An 18,228-nucleotide genomic window follows, 5' to 3' on the forward strand; every position below is an offset into this window, starting at 1 on the left:
GAATCAATAGAAGACTTCAGGGAAGAATAATAATAATAATAATAATAATAATAATAATAATAATAGTGAATAACCAAAGGCAAAGACTGTGTTTTTGGCACTAATGGAAACCCATATAGACACACAAATGTTGTTTTTCTTCGTCTTGTAATCGTGGTAGACTGTCTTGGCGCTTTTCTGTGTCACGCTTCCTTGTTTATATTTTCTTCAGAGCCGCAAGGGTCGTTGGCAAACTGTTGGCTCCTCCCATGTAGAGCCTGTTTGGACGCCGCGATGGTCTATGGGAAATGTAGTTTCGAACGTTGGGTAAAGGCGTACTGTCGCTGGTCTAGCTGAGCCAGATTAAACTACATTGCCCGCCTGCATTGGGCTTCGCAGTGTTGTTAACTGAAAAACCCGAGGCTAAGGGGGCTAGGCGGCATACTCTTAATATTTACAGTCCATGGGTATGCTGCAATAACTCCGGGGGCTTCTGTAATCAGCTGCGGCGTCTTAAGACGTGAAACACCGGTGAGCTCTGAATGTTTCGTGGTGTATTAGCGAGTGGTGTTGAGAGGCTGCTATTCACAACAGATGTCGCGGAAATGGCACTAAATTATACGTTCTGACGATGTTGTTAGATTTAATGTTTTTAAACTCGCAAAGTTAAATAAATGACTAAATGACATTAGTTGAAGTTAACACACCGAGTTAATGTCAACTATCCACTGCTAACTTCTGCAGTGCTCATTGTTGTTAACTGTGTTGCTGAGGCAAACATAAGCTGTTTACTTTATGAGGCCGCAGGAGCTGACACCACCCCTTACTGTAATCTGTCACCACAACAAGTCGCTGTTTTTGTTTTTGTTTTTTTAACTTTATTTGTTTGTTTGTATGGAAATGTATGTCCAGGTCGTCATCATGACACATAAAGCTATGTATCATGTAAACCTTTAGGCATCTCACGACCCTAATCAAGGAGATAAGATAATGTAAACACAGTATTTCACAATTTGTGACATATTTTTTTAAATAGAAAACAAGCCATACGATTCCCCCGAGTATTTTCTCAGTGTGAAATAGCCTTAACCTTGCCAGAAAAGAGGCAGGTCTGTTTGTGTGTATCTGATTCTAATTAAGATGTAAGTTTCATATTTCCTGTTGTCATGTCAAGCAGCTCTGATATGACCCTTTTAACATTAAAACAGTCAGGCTGACAAGTAGCAATTTTGTATTGCATTTCAACATTTCAACATTTCAACATTTCAACATGTCAAAATTACATTTTGACATGTTGAAATGTTAATTCAAGAAATCTGTAAAACCATTTTTACACGTTCCAAATATATTTCTACATGTAAAATGTAATTTCGACATGTAGAAACTGATTTGCAGATATCTTTAATTGAATTACAGATATCAGTAATTACTTTTTCACTAGTATATATAATTATTACAGATATCTACAATTGAATTTCCACATGTTGAAAAGGGATTGTTACTAGTGGAAATGTAATTTCCCATTTCAATAATTGCAGTATTCAGATATGTGGGCGTGACGGGCCGTCATATTAGTAGTGTACCATACAGCCATTGGTCGACTTTTAAATAGTTCATGAATATTCAACAAATCCTAAAGAGGTTTGAAAATTCACCGCCAGTGGCAGAGACGATTGCAGATGGCAGTGCTATTGGCTCGCGCCGTATGTGTTTTGAAGTGGAAGACAGTTATAGTTTACCTGACATTCATGTGGGCACGCCGAAACAAGCGTCTGGTAGGAACAAGGATGTCATTGTTACTCTCTGTTACTCCGCCACATTAAAAATTCTGTCAAATGCAGAAACTGCAGTCTCAGTGTTTCCGTCTCGCGCCATTTTCAATCATCGTCTCCCAACTGTGTACATCAGATTCAGCGCATACTAATTTCAGACAATTTCAGGGACAATGACTTCATTTCGGATATGTCTGTACATAATTGAAGATATCTACAAAGGCATTTTTACATGTGGAAATTACATTTTTGATATCAACAATTACATTTTGACTAGTTAAAAAGAAAATTTCAGATATCTCTAATATAATTGTTACACGTAAGAATGTAATTGCAGATATCTGTAATTATATTCTTACATGTAATAATTCCAGGTCAAGATATCAATAATGTAATTTCGACTTGTAAGAATTGCATTTTAGATATCTAGAATTAATTTATGATATCTATAATGTTAGAACAATTGTAGATATCGTAAATGAACTTTGTCACTAGTAAGAATAGAATTGTTGATATCAAGAATTAACATTTTTACTAGTGAGTATTGAGTTGTAGATATCATGAATTGGAATTGCGACACGTCAAAATGTCATTATGGATATGTCGACTTTGAATTACAACATGTAAAAATTGAATTGCAGATATCTAATTCAATTTGAATAGAAGTCAATGGCACAAGTTGACTAGTTGTAATTAAGTTACAGATATCTACAATGACCATTTCCACTAGTAAAAATAAATTGTAGATATCTTTAATTAGAATTGTTACTAGTGGAAATTACATTGTGGATATGTCGGCTTGGAATTCTAACATGTCAAAAAGCAATTATTGATATCTACAATTGCTATTACCGCTAATACTTAAATGTTAAAAGGGCTTGCCATAGATCTGAGTCATACTGTGTCATACTGTGTCTTCCTTTAAAGGCTCTTTTCAGTTAGTTAGTTAGTTTACATTTTAGACAGACCACCACATCCAAAGATTAGACACAGCCTTCTTTACAGAATACCTGCTGTTGCTTTTTCCTGACACTATATTTAGATAATGGTTTTCCATATTAGATAGGGTGGTTTAGTTGCAGAACAGGAACATGTGGGGAAGGTGATAGTGGAGAAATATGTTCCTGACACAATGACCTACTTTATCTGTTTCACCGTGATATACTGTTTTTACTGTCTAACCTTTATTTCCCGTAGATCCCTGTACATGGGTGACAAACTGACAGAAATGTCAGAGACTTCAAGTGATACAGAGTCGTCCTGTGGCTGGACCATTGTTAGTAATGAGGTAAAAAGCCAGGTCTTTTCCTTTTCCTTCACAGCTTGTTTTTCATTTGCTGTTCTAAAAAAATGTAAGATGGCAGAAACGACAAAGGGTTTATCGTAATGTAGAAAAAACCCACAGACTCGGTTATTATAATAAACTTTTGTAAAGGAAATTAGAATGTGATAACATAATCCCTTTACATTTTTTTTTATCTCTTATCTCGAATTTTGTTTACTGGAGAAAGATTTCTGAGCTACATTTTCACTGACTTTTGTGATATTCCATATATCTCATTAGATAAACTAGTTTCTTAATGTTTTCAGATACTTTTTGAAACAGTACTGCACAATGATGTGACAGCACAAAAAACAACTTTATTATATTATGAACAACAACATGATCATTGCTAAGGTTCTGCTAGTATTTTGGTAACACAATCCTATTTTTTGCCTAAATCATAAAGTATTAAAAACAGATGTCTTACCTTACACAACAAGGGCATGAGTATTTTTTGCTTATACATTATTGCAGTTGCTGTTTCTTTCCTATTATATGGGATCATTTTGCAGCACATTAAGCTTTATTTACATGTTGCATTCTTCTATGTGTTTTTGTATTTTTGTGGATTGGATAAATGTCTCTGTGTTGTCACATCCAGGTCTGAGGAAAAGGATGTTGGTTGTTATTTATTCCATTTTAAATACACGCTAAGGAAACTTCTACACTGCATTGCCTCCAGCTTTTAGCATCATGCTGACAAACTGACGTCTGTTTAGTAACAGTGGATAATGATTTTCATCTTTTACTTGTTTCTTAGATTAAATGATGAAACTTTGCCAACAGATTCTCTTACGTAGCAACTCTTACTTTGAAATACAGTTTTTCTTACTGAAAACTGAATGTCTGTATTTACTGTTTGACTGCTTCGTATTTGTAAGGCAACACTCTTCATATGAGTCTGAGTTAATAAAGATATATTTATTCCATCAGTTTTAATATCTGCCTATCATGTGTGCAGGGTTCAGATATTGAGACGCTGGGCCCAGAGGCTGTGGTGGAGTATGGAGCAGAGTTGTTAGAGTGCCCTCAAGTGGCCAAAGCAGAGCTGCAGGAACCGGCATCGGCATCTGCTGGTAAATACCCCCCCCCCCCCCCCCCCCCCCCCCCCCCCCCCAAAAAAAAAGGGTTTTGGAGGTGGGTGGTGTCTGGAGATCTATCAGTCATTGGGGGGTTAGAAGTTGGGTTAGAAATCCAGCTTAATATGTCCTCATTATCATTTATGTTTTCAGGTGCGTGTGCTGAGGAGGAAGCTGCTGACTCACTTGATGACACTCTGGGAGAAAAAACTATTGATGAGACACTCTATGCCTCTGAGGTTAGAAGACCATAAAAGTGACACCTAGTGTGTTACTTTAAATAATCCACAGCGTCTGTATTGCTTTGACCTCTGCCATATCTACCTGTAACATACTGCATCTTCTACAGGCCGGTAACGACACCACAGGGAAAGAGCATGTGACTGTGCTGTCCTCCAGCGATCACTCGGACATCGTGACTCTGAGAGACTTGAAGGAGGATGAGCACGCTGAGGTGGAAGAAGAGGCAGAAGCAAACAAAGAGTTCTATATGGGCACCTCCTGCAGCAGCCAGTATGCCTTCACTGCTGCTGAAACTGGTAAGGCAGCAGAAACGCACTCTCACACAGTAACATACTATCTTCTCAAAAAGTCTACATTTAATTTACACTACAGCCAGACACAAATGTCTTCCTCTGCCTGTTTTCTACATCAACAAAGCAGGTTTGATGTTGAGTCACTGGAAACTTCCAGGGAGGCTTTTGAACCTCGGCTACAGCCTGAGAAGTCGGTTCACTGGAGGCCGCTCTGTTCCAGGTGGCCTAATTGAATCTGGAGTGAAGCTTGTATGCTGCTAAGCTTGCTCAGCAAACCACAGACCTAACTTGTTAGTGACTGATCTGAACACATGTTGATGTGAGCCAGCTGTGACTCTTTTGAATTGGGGCTGGGCGATATGGACCAAAAAAGCATAATTTTTTCTATAAAGAATTAACCAAAACAAAGTAAGTTCTAAGTCAAATCTACATGGGCCAAATGTCACACAGGTTCTTTTATTAACAGCCAGCTGCACAATGTCAACAAAGACATACAAATAAACTACCCGTTTGTGAGATAGAAAATGATGATAATAGACAGAAATGTTCCTTAAATAAAATAAATAACAAAAGTTCCTTCCCTGCATAACAAGATACATGGAGCTGTGTATTTTGTTATTATCTTTCTATTATTTGTTTTTTTTTTAGTTTTGCTCAGAGAGAGAGAGAGGTAGAGCATGGTGAAGAGGGAAAGAGTGAGAAGAGAAGTAGGCTGTACCAAAGAAATATTATTTTAATGCAACATTAACTTTATCGCTATAAACAACATTGTCTTACCCTTTATATCGATATATCTTTAAAACCTTTTATATTGCCCAGCCCTGTTTGAAATGCATGTTTAACCATATTTAAACATATCCACTCTGTTTCCTTCACTGTTTTCACTTGTGTAAGCTTGTTTTGCTGTGTGAAGTTATAAAAGTCTGGTGTTTTCCTTGTAGTTGTGATTCTGAAACTAACAAACATGATTCCACAGAATGAACAGGTTTATGAAGATGTAAAAGCCAGGATCTATCAGAAATAAGAGTTAAAACCAAGAGCCGCCAAGAGCTTGCAGAGCAATCATTGAGAGTTGAAAATGTTCAGAGAGCGGCAAAACACTCTGCCAAATAATTTTTCATGTGATAGCTTTTCATTGTACTGGAAACTGATATAAAACTTCAACAGAGACTGATTGTGGTATCTGATTATATACGTTTTTTTAAGGGCACCGGCTAAGAATCAGAATGACACTGTCAATCATAGCACAGGAATATTACCACAGTCATTTAATTGAGTACACAGATGTAGTAATACTCAAAATCTACTTGTGTCCTAATGAGAGGGTGGTGATAGTATATATTAATTTCTTTTTTCTATTGAAGATTTTTTACCAGCTTTTCATCCTGACTTTTCTTCACTGCAGCTGTATAGCTTTAAGCCTGGTTTATGAAATAACTTCTTCATATTGTCTGATTATATAGTTTGATCTTTGCTCACTACTGGATGTGCTTGACTGTTTCTTGGATTGATATCAATCTTGTTATCTGACTTTGGGTCAAAAAATGGAATAGGAGAATATTAGGAATGATTGAAGAATATTTCTGTTTGAATAAAGGAACATGTCAGACATGTAATTACCTGCATGATTAACCTCACTTGCGCACTCTTTATAAGCCTGTTATTATTGTTACAATGTGAACCTTTTTTTCTTTTGTTTTTCTTTATTTGATACAATCACTGTAACCATGACTGTGCCTTTTCTTCAGTTTTCCCAGTACAACAGCCTGCAGTGACAAACTCAAGCAGCAGTGAGGACGAAGCCGGAAGAAGCCCAAGTACCGTAATCCGAAGACGAAGGTTTAGGAAGAATACCACGAGCATCGTGACGGAGCCTGAAGAGGAGGAGGAGGAGCTGGAGTCAGACCACAGTGAGGAGGAGGAGGAGGATAAAGAACAGAGGCAGCAGGAGGAACAGACTGAAGTTAGTCCAGATGATCTTGATGTCAGCATCCAGGGACAGCGCAGCAGCATCCTCAACAAGTGTGTCCTGATCGCCCTCCTCATCGCCATCAGCATGGGCTTTGGTCATTTCTATGGTAAGAAGTTCACAGAAGAACTGGCAAATCTTAAATTCAGCATAATTGCATTCTGATCATCCTGCATATTTTTAGAGCCTAACTTATAGTAATTGAGTAATTGAGGCGTATAACACATTTGAAAGAGAAAAATGTTCGGAATCAATTTTATAGCTTGAATGAAACTGGACTAGGGAGACCTCACCAGGGGGATTGTACACCCATTTTGCACTTTTGTAACTGGCTTCATATAAGTATTTGAAAAGTTGCCGTCCATGTTGTCAGTAATGTTCTATATGTCTCAGTCTGTCTGACTAGATCTTATTTTGGACATGCTCCTCTCTCTGATCATAAGAACAGTGCACAGGTTATCTCAGTGACTCTTATCTTTAGTGTTCACTACACTGACTTTGTCAATTGTAGGTCATCTACCTGTCCCACTTTTGTTTCTCTTTTTGTTTATAGCCATGTAGACATTATGGACCAATGTAAATTAGAATCCCACCGATAAATCAGCCAGCCGATAATAGCATATCAAGTGACTATTGATATCAGCTAATTTTATAGCAGATATGCGCCAATATTACTAGATTTATTCACCAGTCAAGTAGCATTTCATTTGAGTTTCATTGTATCACACTAGCAGTTCTCTTTCCCCATCAGTGTGCTATATAGATTACAACAACCATCATCACCCTACAGGGTGTCAAGCGCTGATGAACATACACGCACAGTTACTTTCTCGTTGAGAGAACATCTTGTCTTCGTTAAACTGTATATCTTTTTTACAACTGCATTTGAGGGATGAATGCGATACATTTATACATCTATATGTATCTATCTCTACAGATCGAACATAGATCTATAAGGATATCAGTATCGGCCCCAAAAATCTCATATCGGTCGGGCCCTAATGTGGACTGCTGTTACAATTTTTATGTTATGAGTGATTAAATAATGTTCAGTATGTTAATAATCTTACAGGTACAGTCCAGAGTCAAGAAAAACAAAAGACTGGGGAGAAAATCCGAGTGAATGAGCTTGATAGTGTGAGAGATCTGCTTCAGCGACACATGAGGGAACTACCTTTAACAAATGAGGTCAGTGACATCACAGGTCATTACTCAGATAATAAGAATCTGCTGCAGATACCCGACAGTTATCTAGAACTCAAGTGTGTGTCATTCTTTTAGCGGTATGACCTGCACGCAAACTTCTTATTTTTCTATTAAGTTTAAGTTTATTTTACTTTCCAGTTATTTTTTAACCAATTATAGAAACCCATAAATAAAACTTTAATTTATGTGTCATTTTGAACTTGTATCTGAACTTGAGGAGTTTTTTCCACTCTGACAGTTAGTTACTGTTATGACTGTAGTCCAGAGTTAGTTAGATAGCATTAGATTTATGATTGCTTTCCTATGATTTGTATATAGCATGCAAAATATTTAGAAACAACTTCACATGGAAATACTCTAAATCTAACGACATCATAAAGTCTAAAAATGCTCTACTGAGCTGAGTGATCACGATGAGTACCAACATAAAACATCACCAGTAGTTTACAGTCAAGAAGGCCTTTGGTGCAGTTGATTTTGACAGATTTTGGAGACTGTTGTACTATTTTTAATTATTAATATTTATAGTAGTTTACTTAAAAAATGAAAACATCAAATGATTCATGTTTTGAGTAATAATTCTCTCTAAAACCAGAAACCTTCCTTTTCTCCCTCATGTCCAGAAGGGTGACTTTGATGACCTGGATGAGCAAAAAGTGATTTCCCTGCTCACAGAGGTGATTGAGAAGATGAAGAAAGAGAACCAGGGGCTCAGCGTCAAACAGGCCCACATTCAGGTCATTTAAAGAACAAGTTGTAATTACTTCTTATTTTGTTTGTGGCAGCCCTTTTGGACCAAATCTGTACATGTGATGTCATTGGACAGTTGTGACAGACAGAAAATAATTGTTGAAAAAGTGAATCTTCTTGCTTATCTTCTTGTCGTTATTGTAGATGACTTATTGGTAACCCTCATAAACACACCACCCTTAAAGACATTGCCTCTTCCCCTTTTATTCTATCTTTTCCTATCTAGGCCCAGAGAGATGACCTGGAGACTTTGCTGAAACAGAAGACTGATGAGAGAACTAAGATTATGTCTCAGCAGCAGAGGGTGATGGCGGAGAATCAGCTGCTGAAAAGCTCCCTGGAACGTGAAGAGAAGTCCCTGTCTGCCTTACAGGAGGAGCTGCGAAACCTGCGCTCTAAGATCAGAGAGCGGGAGGCAACGGGAGCTGCTGACTCACCGCTTTCAGAAAACCAGAGGCTGAAAGACCAGCTGGAGGAGGAGAAACGGTTGATCCGAAGCCAGAGAGAAGACATGATGGTTGAAGCACAGACACTGAGGAAGAAGCTGGACAAGGAGAGGAAGGTCACAGACGAGCTGAGGAGAGAGTTAAACCTGCTGAGAAGTCGTATGTCTGGAGAAAAGGACGGCGGTTCAGGGTCAGATGAGCTGCAGTCACGACTGATGGAGCTGGAGAAGAGACTGAGCTTTGAGCAGCAACGCTCCGACCTGTGGGAGAGGCTGTATGTGGAAACCAAAGAAGACAGATCCAAGGGAGACACAGAGTCTAAAGTGAAAAAAACCAAGGAGGGCATGGCAGGTAAAGTTAAAGAGACATTTGATGCTGTGAAGAACTCGACCAAGGAGTTCGTCCATCACCATAAAGAGCAGATAAAGAAAGCAAAGGAGGCTGTGAAGGAGAACCTGAGGAAATTCTCAGATTCCGTTAAACTGACTTTCAGAAACTTCAAGGACTCAGCGTCAACCTTCGTTAACAAAGCCAGAGGCTTTTATGAGAAGAGACATGGAGAGAAGAACAGAAAGGAGTCGTGGCAGCACAGATACAAGCCTCACCACAGACACTCGCACAAATACGACGAGTCCTTCCAGAGCAACGACAACACGCGAAAATCAGGAGACAAAACTCACCAAGATGAAGGTCCAAACACCCACAAGGCCAACCACAAAGGATGCTCCGGGGTTTTTGACTGCGCTTACCAGGAGTCCATGAGTCTCTTCAACAAAGCTATGCAGCCAATAAGAGCAGACGAGTTTTACCAGCTGATGCGGAGCTACCTGCAGCAAGAGGTCGACCACTTCCACCACTGGGAGGAGCTTGAGATGTTCATCAACAACTTCTTCCACAATGGAGTGTTTATCCACGACCGCATGCTGTTCACAGACTTTGTCAGTGGCGTGGAGGACTATCTGTCACACATGCACGAGTATCATGGCCACGATGACGATGTGTTTGAAGATCTGGATGACTACATTTACAGACACTTCTTTGGAGAGGCTTACAGAAAAAGCTACGGCCCGCGGTAGGTCTCCTGAGGTACTAAGTATTTTGTTTTACAAGTGTCCACCTGAATGACGTATTTGCATTGAGCAACTTTTGTGACAAACTGCGGTATCATTTCCAAGAATTCTTTTGAAATAAAAAAAACAAACAGACAAACCCTCTAGCAACAGGTAGCATTCTGTCACTTAGAAATTAGTATCCCATTTTTTTTCTTGATTTTTTTCTTGCAAATTAATTCTTGTACCCAAATGTTCTGAATGAGTTATTTGCAGAAAAGCTTGTGGACAGAGACTCGTAGTCACTTAACACTCAATGACTGAGAACTGATGGGCTGCAGTTATATTGATCCATTAAATGAGAAAAACACGTTCTTATGTTGGCAGTTTAAATCCGAGATACAACAATACTCTTTTTTTGTTGATTGATTAATCATTGTATCCATCAAGGTGGTTTGATAGGATGTGCTCATTATAATGTTTTCTGTAGTTTGTGAGTATTTAATGTGAACCTCACACACTGTTGGACACGTTCGGCAGGGAAAGCATTTTGGTTGGATTATAACATAAATCTTATATTTAAAAGACATGACATTGCCAACAGTGTTATTCCAGTTACCAAACTGCATCCACGTTGTTTAACCTTTTATACCAGAAAGACATTTTCACAGATAAATTGACCTAACTACTCGTTGACCAAAATGTCTTCTAGTTGGGAACTTGTCCCTTATTGTTTTATAAGAAACATGGAAATCACATTGGACTCTACCTTTATAGCATTTCTTAATGTCTGTCTTGGATTTATGAACTCATACTTATCCTTCAGCTTTTCTTGACCATTTTTGTCATTTAAATCATTGTATCGTTTTAATTTAAATTAATAATCAGGCCCTTTATTTTTTGTTTCAATCTCACAGTGGGCCCTTTGAGAGACCCGATGACTCGAAGGAATCATCGAGGGCGAAGCATCACCAGCGAAAGCAGCAGAGAGCCAGATCTCAAGCTCACGGTGAACGCAAGTGGAGCCGATCAGGAAAAACCACAGACAGACACATAGATGATGTCAAAATAGAACTGGGTCCAATGCCGTTTGATCCGAAATACTAAAACCTTCAGCTGGGTTAATGTTATTGTTGCTAAATTCTATTTCAGGTTGTATTTAGATGCTTTTATTTGTAAGTTTGCACAATGTCAATGTTTTTGCTACTGAATGTCCTTCATCTGTTCTGCCTTTAGTGAAGTTGTTGTTTTTAGGTTTGCCTGAAAGATGTGGCATCGACGTTATCTTCACGTTAGTAACTCAAGAAGTCTCACTTTATTCTACAAATATATTTTTGACCTCTAGATGATTTCCTGCTAAAACATCACTGACGCACAAAAACAACTTTAGTACTTACAGTATGTTTAAAAAAAACAAAAACAAAAAAAAACATAAGGCACGTACTATTCATTGGGAATATGACTGTTGTGAAATTTGAACAAACATGAAACAAAGACTTGCCTAGTTTGGGTGTTTTTGTGTCAAGCCATGTAGGTGTTTTAATTTCCTGATACAAAAAGCTATTTGCTTGTGTTTCAGATTTTCTCTCAAACATTCCACCTCAAGCTGGTTTTAACTGGACCTGAAAGTTTGATTGACATTACTGGGAATCAAATGTCACACCAAATCTTATAAATGACACAGATAAAAACACACTTTGAGAATTTATATTTGAAATGATACTTCAAAATGACATTTGAGTTAAATATATTTATTTCAGTAGCATGTTGTTCTCTTTCTAAATAGAAAAGTTTTCCAGTGGTTTTCAGTGCCTTTCATAAATAAAGATGCTTCCTCCAACTCTTCCCTCAGGAAAATGAGTGTGAAATATCTCTGCTGTCCTCACAAAGTTGTTCCCTTTCAAAAAGACAGAGATCTCCTACAACAATAAAAAAAAAAAAAAACATTCAGGTTAGACTATTGAAAGTTTGATACAGACAAACTATAATCTGTGAATATCTCACCGTCTCCAGGACATCAAACAAAACCAGGTGAGTCGGCAGAGAAGATTTGTAAGGAAATGATTTCCTGAGCCAGAGAAGAGGGTCGTCATAGAAACTGTCCGCTTCATCCACATAAGCTTCCTCTCCGAGATCCGGAGGACACTCGAGAAACCTCATCTTCATTGGGCAGTGAACATGGCTACAAATAGAGAATCAGTACAGCACAAATGAGGAAAGTTTGATTTATCACACAGCCAGTTATCAAGTCATTAAAATATATAACCGTCTATTATCCGAGATGGACAACACTGCAAGCACTCTAGCTGAATGTGCTCCCCGACACGAGCAGCTCAGAATCTTAATACAAAAAAATTGTGATTGTAGAAAGTGAACCTTATTATTTCAATGAGGAAATGTTACATGCTCATCGCTCCTATATTTGAGTAATAAAGGTTTTTCAAATCAAACACATCATTCAGCTCATCACTGTCCCTGAGGAGTGAAGTGTACCTGTAAAAAGGCGTCGAGTGGCAAGGCATGAGGAAGAGGACGTCAGGAGGGGTGGAGGAGCTGCTTGTGTCACAAAGCGTCTGGATGTGACTCATGACATCCAGAGTTCCTCGCTGATGGACCAGGCCGGTGTACAGAGCGGCTGTCAGGTTACTCAGCAACAACACAAATGCAGCAGCTCTTCTCCACTCTTTGAGACTAGCCAACGAGATCCCTGTTGAAGAAGTATAAAGGAATGTAAACAAACATCTGGCCGGTCTTTGACAAAAATAAATATCTGATGTGAAATTGAGGTCCTACCACAGAAGACCATGCAGAACGGCAGCACCGGATATATGAATCTGAACTCCTTGTGAGGAAGAAAACTGGAGGGAAATAATTCAAATGTTTCGGTTTGTCTGAGGAGGCTTATAATATCATTAACGGCCAGGAGCCATGTTTGTCAAACTGCTTACAGATTACATGAGATCTTTATACAGAAATGCAGCAAAGACAGTGAGGAAGAGATAAATACAGATGTCATCAATCATTTTCAAACTTATCAAAAAGGTAGCTTTTTAACTGTCTTACGGTGAAGGAGAAGCCAATGTGTCCACAAAAAGGTTGTACCTGTACACTATGATGGTCCAGACGACTGCTGCCAGGAGAACTTTATACTTTTTGAAGGCGAGGGTGCACCCGTGAAGAAAAAGAGGAAGATGAGTACTCATGACGACGGGAAACCCCTGAGTGAGGTACCAGTGCCAAGGGTGAGAGCCGTAAAAATCTGCCACACCATGGAAGATATTAAACTTCAGGAAGTTCAACTGCACCAGGGTCAACTAAAAAAAAAAAAACACGACAGAGAGCAGCTGTTAGCTTTGAATTTAAGTGCAATAGGTCACATGATTTGAGAATCACATTGATTTCATGTTTTACCTTTTCATAGAATATACAATCAATCAGTGTTGACATCACAACAGCCACAACTCTGCAAACAAAAGACGCATAATAATTAAAGACTGGAGGATGAAATACAGATTAAATTGGCATTTAATTGAAAATACAAACCCTATGGGAAGGTAGTTGTGAGTGATGATCCTCAGTTTGTTTTCTTCCTGACAGAAATGGTACATCAGCAGAGGAAACCAGACTATCAGGGCTGTGGGTCGGCAAACGACCGCCAGGGCAACCAGGGTCAAATATTTGTTGCTGGAAAAACATCAATGAAATATCTGTTAAAACATGATTTTATGTATATGTATTCATATTTAAAGGTAAAACAGAGAAGTTAAGAGCCTAGACCTGCTGTGTTGTTTAGACCCAGGGAGGGGAAAGTAACACAGAGCCAGATAGGTGAGGGTGGTCTCCAGGCTGTTGGTGAGGGTCCTGGTGCAGCAGTACCATGAGAACCACGAGCAAAGATGGCAGAAGAACTACAGACCAAAACAAGAAGAAAAGGTGAGACATGTATCTGAGGTAAGAAGAGAACTGAGACGGCATGACGCCTCAGCGAACTGCCAACAAAATATGGCATGATATGTTTTTTGGGGGGGTGGGTTGATGTGTCGTAGAGCATAAGACAATTTCCACAATGGGAACAATAAACTTAGTAAACAATAAGAAAATGTAAAAGACATCAATATTTATCATCAAAAGTTTGAGCAAATGCTAAAAGTCTACCTAAACATACAAAGTAGTCATGTTTTGGAGACTTACATTCTTTCAGTTTTGTTTTTTTGCATTCATGGAATAAAAACGTTCCTGATTTAAAATCTCCCTCACATTTATATATTAACAGTAATACGTCTGTCATGTTTAAAGTCCTGTGTGCAGAATCCCCTTCAGTATATTACTCAGTGTCTTTACCGTCCAGTTGGCCACATCTGGACTCTGCAACGTTCGTATCAGGAAGAAGAATTTTACGTCTGCAAACGCAGCCAGGAGTGCTTGAATGATTCGAGGCAGCCATATCTGCAGAACAAAGCCACACCCAGAGGAGTGAAAAAAGTACTAAAAAGAATGAAATAAAATAACATGTTGATTCAAAGACTTGTCTGGATAGAAAACGTGTTAACTTACCAGAAGAAACACTGAGTCATAGCTTAAGAAGTGTAATATCTTGAAGATAAATGCAAAGAAGAGTGGATAGGAATATCCTCGTATACCTTCTGTCCATTCCCAGGTCTGATACCCATAAGTCTCCCTGTTAAGGTAGTACAGAATGATTGAACTGGTTCCACTGGTTACAAGGTTCCAGCTTCACAAATGTGATGGGGGGGGGGCTCTTTTGTTTTTGTTAAACTGTAAAAAAAAAAAAAAAAAAAACGGTGTACAGAGTTCCAGTTCTACAAAACAAGTCAAAAGCTGCAGTTTCTGCACATGAATGCTGAAAAACCCACCTTCAATAATTATACTTTAAAAACTCCCACAATGGGATTAAACCAGAAAAAGAAACATATTTGATGTGCTCCCCCATAAGGAACATGTCAAGTTTTCCATTCATGACACTCTGAATTCAAATATTTCATACAGTCCTTGTTAAATTATCCATTTTTAATATTATATGTACTAAGTATTCCTTGTCCTTTTCAGTATTTATAGCATTGCTCTTTTTAGTATCATTTAATTACACCAATTAATTATGTTTTGTTTGACTTCTATGCAGTCATCTTTGCCCTCCTGTGCAGACTGAGGTCACAATGTAGAAGGATATTCGAAGACCATACGATGGGAAACCTCCAGAGCCTGCCAGTACTCATCAGGGACGAAGCTGGTCTGAACCAGGACGCAGTTGATCAGTCTGAACACCAAACAAAACACAACAACTCTGACTCTCAGCCCACCTGCGGAAGTCAAGAGAAATCAGTTCACATCACTCAGAAATGTTTTTTTAAATACGTCACTACAGCATGCACTTTTTATGGTCAGTAGGGATTATTAGTCTGATCTATTTTTTCTTCTCCAATGATAATAATGTCACAATCTGTTGGGGCCCCACCGTCGTTCAGAGCAGATTCACTTTCCTTTGAGTACAGCTTGGATTTGCGTTTCCTCAGTTTCACGTCATCGCCTTTATTCCCAAATTTCAGCCGTGATCGGATGTTCTCCATCAGCGCATTTTGTCTCTTAGCTTGTCTGCACAATCTGCTGTCGACATGACACCTGTCAGGATGTACGTCAGGTATGTGGAGTCAGATTCACAAACTCTGTGAACTCTCCAGCAACATGAAAATAAAACCTAAAGACCTTCAGCTCTAAAGTCAGGCGCTTCAAATGACGCTTCACGTTATTTAACTGTGGAATTCAACTTTGCAAAAACAAACTCAATGACATTTCATTCTTACAAACTTCCATTAAGCACGGAAGGAACCGTGCTCAAATGTTTGTCTGCGCTTCCGCATGCACACCTATTTCCGGTTAATCACAGTTTCCCGCCTTCAAAGTAAAAGTGGAATTTCGCATAAATTACAGTAAATTTTATAACGAGAGGAATGGTAACACCATGGGTAAAACATTTAAATTATACGAAAAAATATGCAATTGGACTTATATAAATATAATTATAAATAAATAAATGAAGCACTTCAAATATTAACTTACCAACAAAAACATTTAAGATGATAAGTAGTTATTTACTTTAGTATTCATGTGTTATTACTTTACCTGGATCCATTTCAGTTAAAAACTCACCAAGCAATGAACAATGTGAAAGGGTACATTCACTCATATGCTGTATTGCTAAATGCAGATTTGAGGTAGGCTACTTGTACATTACTTGTGCATTTCCTTATCATCACACTTTATGTGTAATTTTTTACATCTCAGGGGCTTTTTTCTGGGCTTTTTTGCAGATGTTGGAAAGCAAAACACACAAACCCGATGAAATATGACGCTAATCAACCCATGTCAACCACAGCAGTAAAATACAGCCTCTAGATCAACACAAGAGCGATAATAATCATCAGATGCCATATGTAAGAGAAATCAGTGGCATGGGAAAATGTCTGCATTGAGTAATTTTAATGAATATATGTTTTTGCCATGATTTATCATGAGATAGGCTACTATAAGTTGAACTAAAGCAAAATATCTTAATACTGTTTACTTTTAGCTCAAGTCTTTTTAAGGTCCCTGAGGTTAATGTAATGAAAACACTGTCCTTGAAAGAAGAGGAAGCGTGTTCCTGTACACTCCGCTAGGTGGCGGACTACTACAGCTTGTTGCTGTTCTTCCGGAATTTACACTAGAAGAAGAATAGTGTCCTGTCGTGTCTTTGAGGTCTAAGGTTTGTTTGTATCTTCAGTGTTTTCCTCTGTGTCCTTCTGTCCGTCTGTGTCCGGTGATCATTAAAAACCTTGAATGAAAGCTCTTCCTTGGTAAGTAACAAATATCGCAGAGTTTCACCTCTAAAGCAGCATATCTGTCACGCTTGTGTTGAATGTAGATACACAGCTAGAACCTGTAAAGGTAGTGAACGCAAAATGAGTACATCCGGGTTGGATTTTCAACGTAAAACTAAAACTGTATCGAAATTCCCATTAAAATATTTCTAACATCCTGGAGAAATACATCAGTATTGCATTGCATGTAGTTTTTTTTTTGTCCAGTAAAACAAAATATTCCAATGATCTAGTTGTCCGTTTGATTGATCTGATAACTTGAGTTGTTAAATGAATGCAAGTTATTAATGAATGATTGGATTATTCATTTATATATTTGGCTCTGCTTACACTTTTAAAACTATAGCATATGTCCAGCACTATGTAGAGTAACTAACAGACTCCATGCAGCAAGGTATGCTTAACATTTTGCAAGAACGTGTAACATTCAACAGAGCACAGGATTTGCAAAACGATTAAAAAGACAGTTTATCAAGTCTTGGATAGCATTACTTTTCTCCTGTTTTCATGATCTTTCTTGTATCTCAACAGTGGGAATTCACAAAACCAGACATGTTTCATAGAAGAATACCCTTCACACAGCTGGCCTTTGCCACGCTGCTTGGAGTTGCTGGTGGTGTTTACATCTACAGACCTTATTTTGAGCTGAAGCCCTCAGGACAGAAGAACCAGGATGTGCCAAAGAAACACAATGAAACAGACTGAAATAATCTTCACTCCAAGGAAATGCTTCACAGAAAGAACAACAAAATACTGCTGGACTGTCGGAGCAGGGTTCCTTAAGAACAATCCCCATATAGACTGATTCAGGCTTCTTTGGGGTTCCTTGTATGATTGTTAATATTCACAATAAAATATGTAATGATTTTACCTCCAGAATTATGAATCTGTGTGTCAAACCTGACGGAAATTCTCTAAAGCCCCTCCTCACCATTAAAACACATACACAATACATCATTTATACTTTGTATAAGTTCCAAAACATTTTTATTTTTTTTTGCATTGGAGGATATTTTGAGATCACTTAACTTTACTGCATGGATTAGTATTTCGTAAAAAATAAAAGGTCAATGTTCTCATAAGCTTGACAATGGTCCCCATTGAAAACCCCAACCAAGTATTTTTGTTCATGACATACCCTTCATTTTCTTCCGTCTTCCAAACTGAGCTGTTTTATGCAAAGAGAACATTTTCCATAGCAGATTTTGTTTGTCAAGCTTGGAACAGTAAGATCATTTCTCTG

General features: G+C 38.3%; 2 protein-coding genes across 4 annotated transcripts; one reads left to right on the forward strand and one right to left on the reverse strand.

Annotated features, from left to right (window-relative positions):
* Window positions 1–351: 351 nt before the first annotated feature.
* Window positions 352–11,955, forward strand: ccpg1 (cell cycle progression 1). 3 transcript variants are annotated; one of them, XM_065952989.1, is made up of 11 exons: window positions 352–510; window positions 2,949–3,039; window positions 4,037–4,151; window positions 4,308–4,393; window positions 4,504–4,693; window positions 4,815–4,910; window positions 6,439–6,768; window positions 7,732–7,847; window positions 8,489–8,602; window positions 8,842–10,147; window positions 11,028–11,166. In XM_065952989.1, the coding sequence occupies exons 2-10, from the start codon at window positions 2,959–2,961 to the stop codon at window positions 10,135–10,137; spliced, it is 2,424 nt and encodes an 807-aa protein (XP_065809061.1). In that variant the 5' UTR covers window positions 352–510; window positions 2,949–2,958; the 3' UTR covers window positions 10,138–10,147; window positions 11,028–11,166. The 3 variants fall into 3 exon arrangements, with proteins under 3 accessions (XP_065809061.1, XP_065809060.1, XP_020516983.2); XM_065952988.1 differs by having other exon boundaries at window positions 353–510; window positions 8,842–10,133; window positions 11,028–11,955; XM_020661327.3 differs by lacking the exon at window positions 4,815–4,910 and having other exon boundaries at window positions 353–510; window positions 8,842–10,133; window positions 11,028–11,955.
* pigb (phosphatidylinositol glycan anchor biosynthesis, class B) lies at window positions 11,841–16,007 on the reverse strand. The gene is made up of 12 exons (XM_020661340.3): window positions 15,584–16,007; window positions 15,299–15,428; window positions 14,665–14,782; window positions 14,452–14,556; window positions 13,888–14,018; window positions 13,654–13,794; window positions 13,522–13,573; window positions 13,213–13,424; window positions 12,904–12,968; window positions 12,604–12,817; window positions 12,115–12,292; window positions 11,841–12,029 (listed from the first exon to the last, which is right to left on the reverse strand). Exons 1-12 carry the CDS (start codon window positions 15,693–15,695, stop codon window positions 11,916–11,918), a joined length of 1,572 nt encoding a protein of 523 aa, XP_020516996.2. The 5' UTR covers window positions 15,696–16,007; the 3' UTR covers window positions 11,841–11,915.
* Between the last annotated feature and the right edge of the window lie 2,221 nt (window positions 16,008–18,228).

The sequence above is a fragment of the Labrus bergylta genome, chromosome 3 (assembly GCF_963930695.1).
Source record: "Labrus bergylta chromosome 3, fLabBer1.1, whole genome shotgun sequence".
Taxonomy (NCBI): Eukaryota; Metazoa; Chordata; class Actinopteri; order Labriformes; family Labridae; genus Labrus; species Labrus bergylta.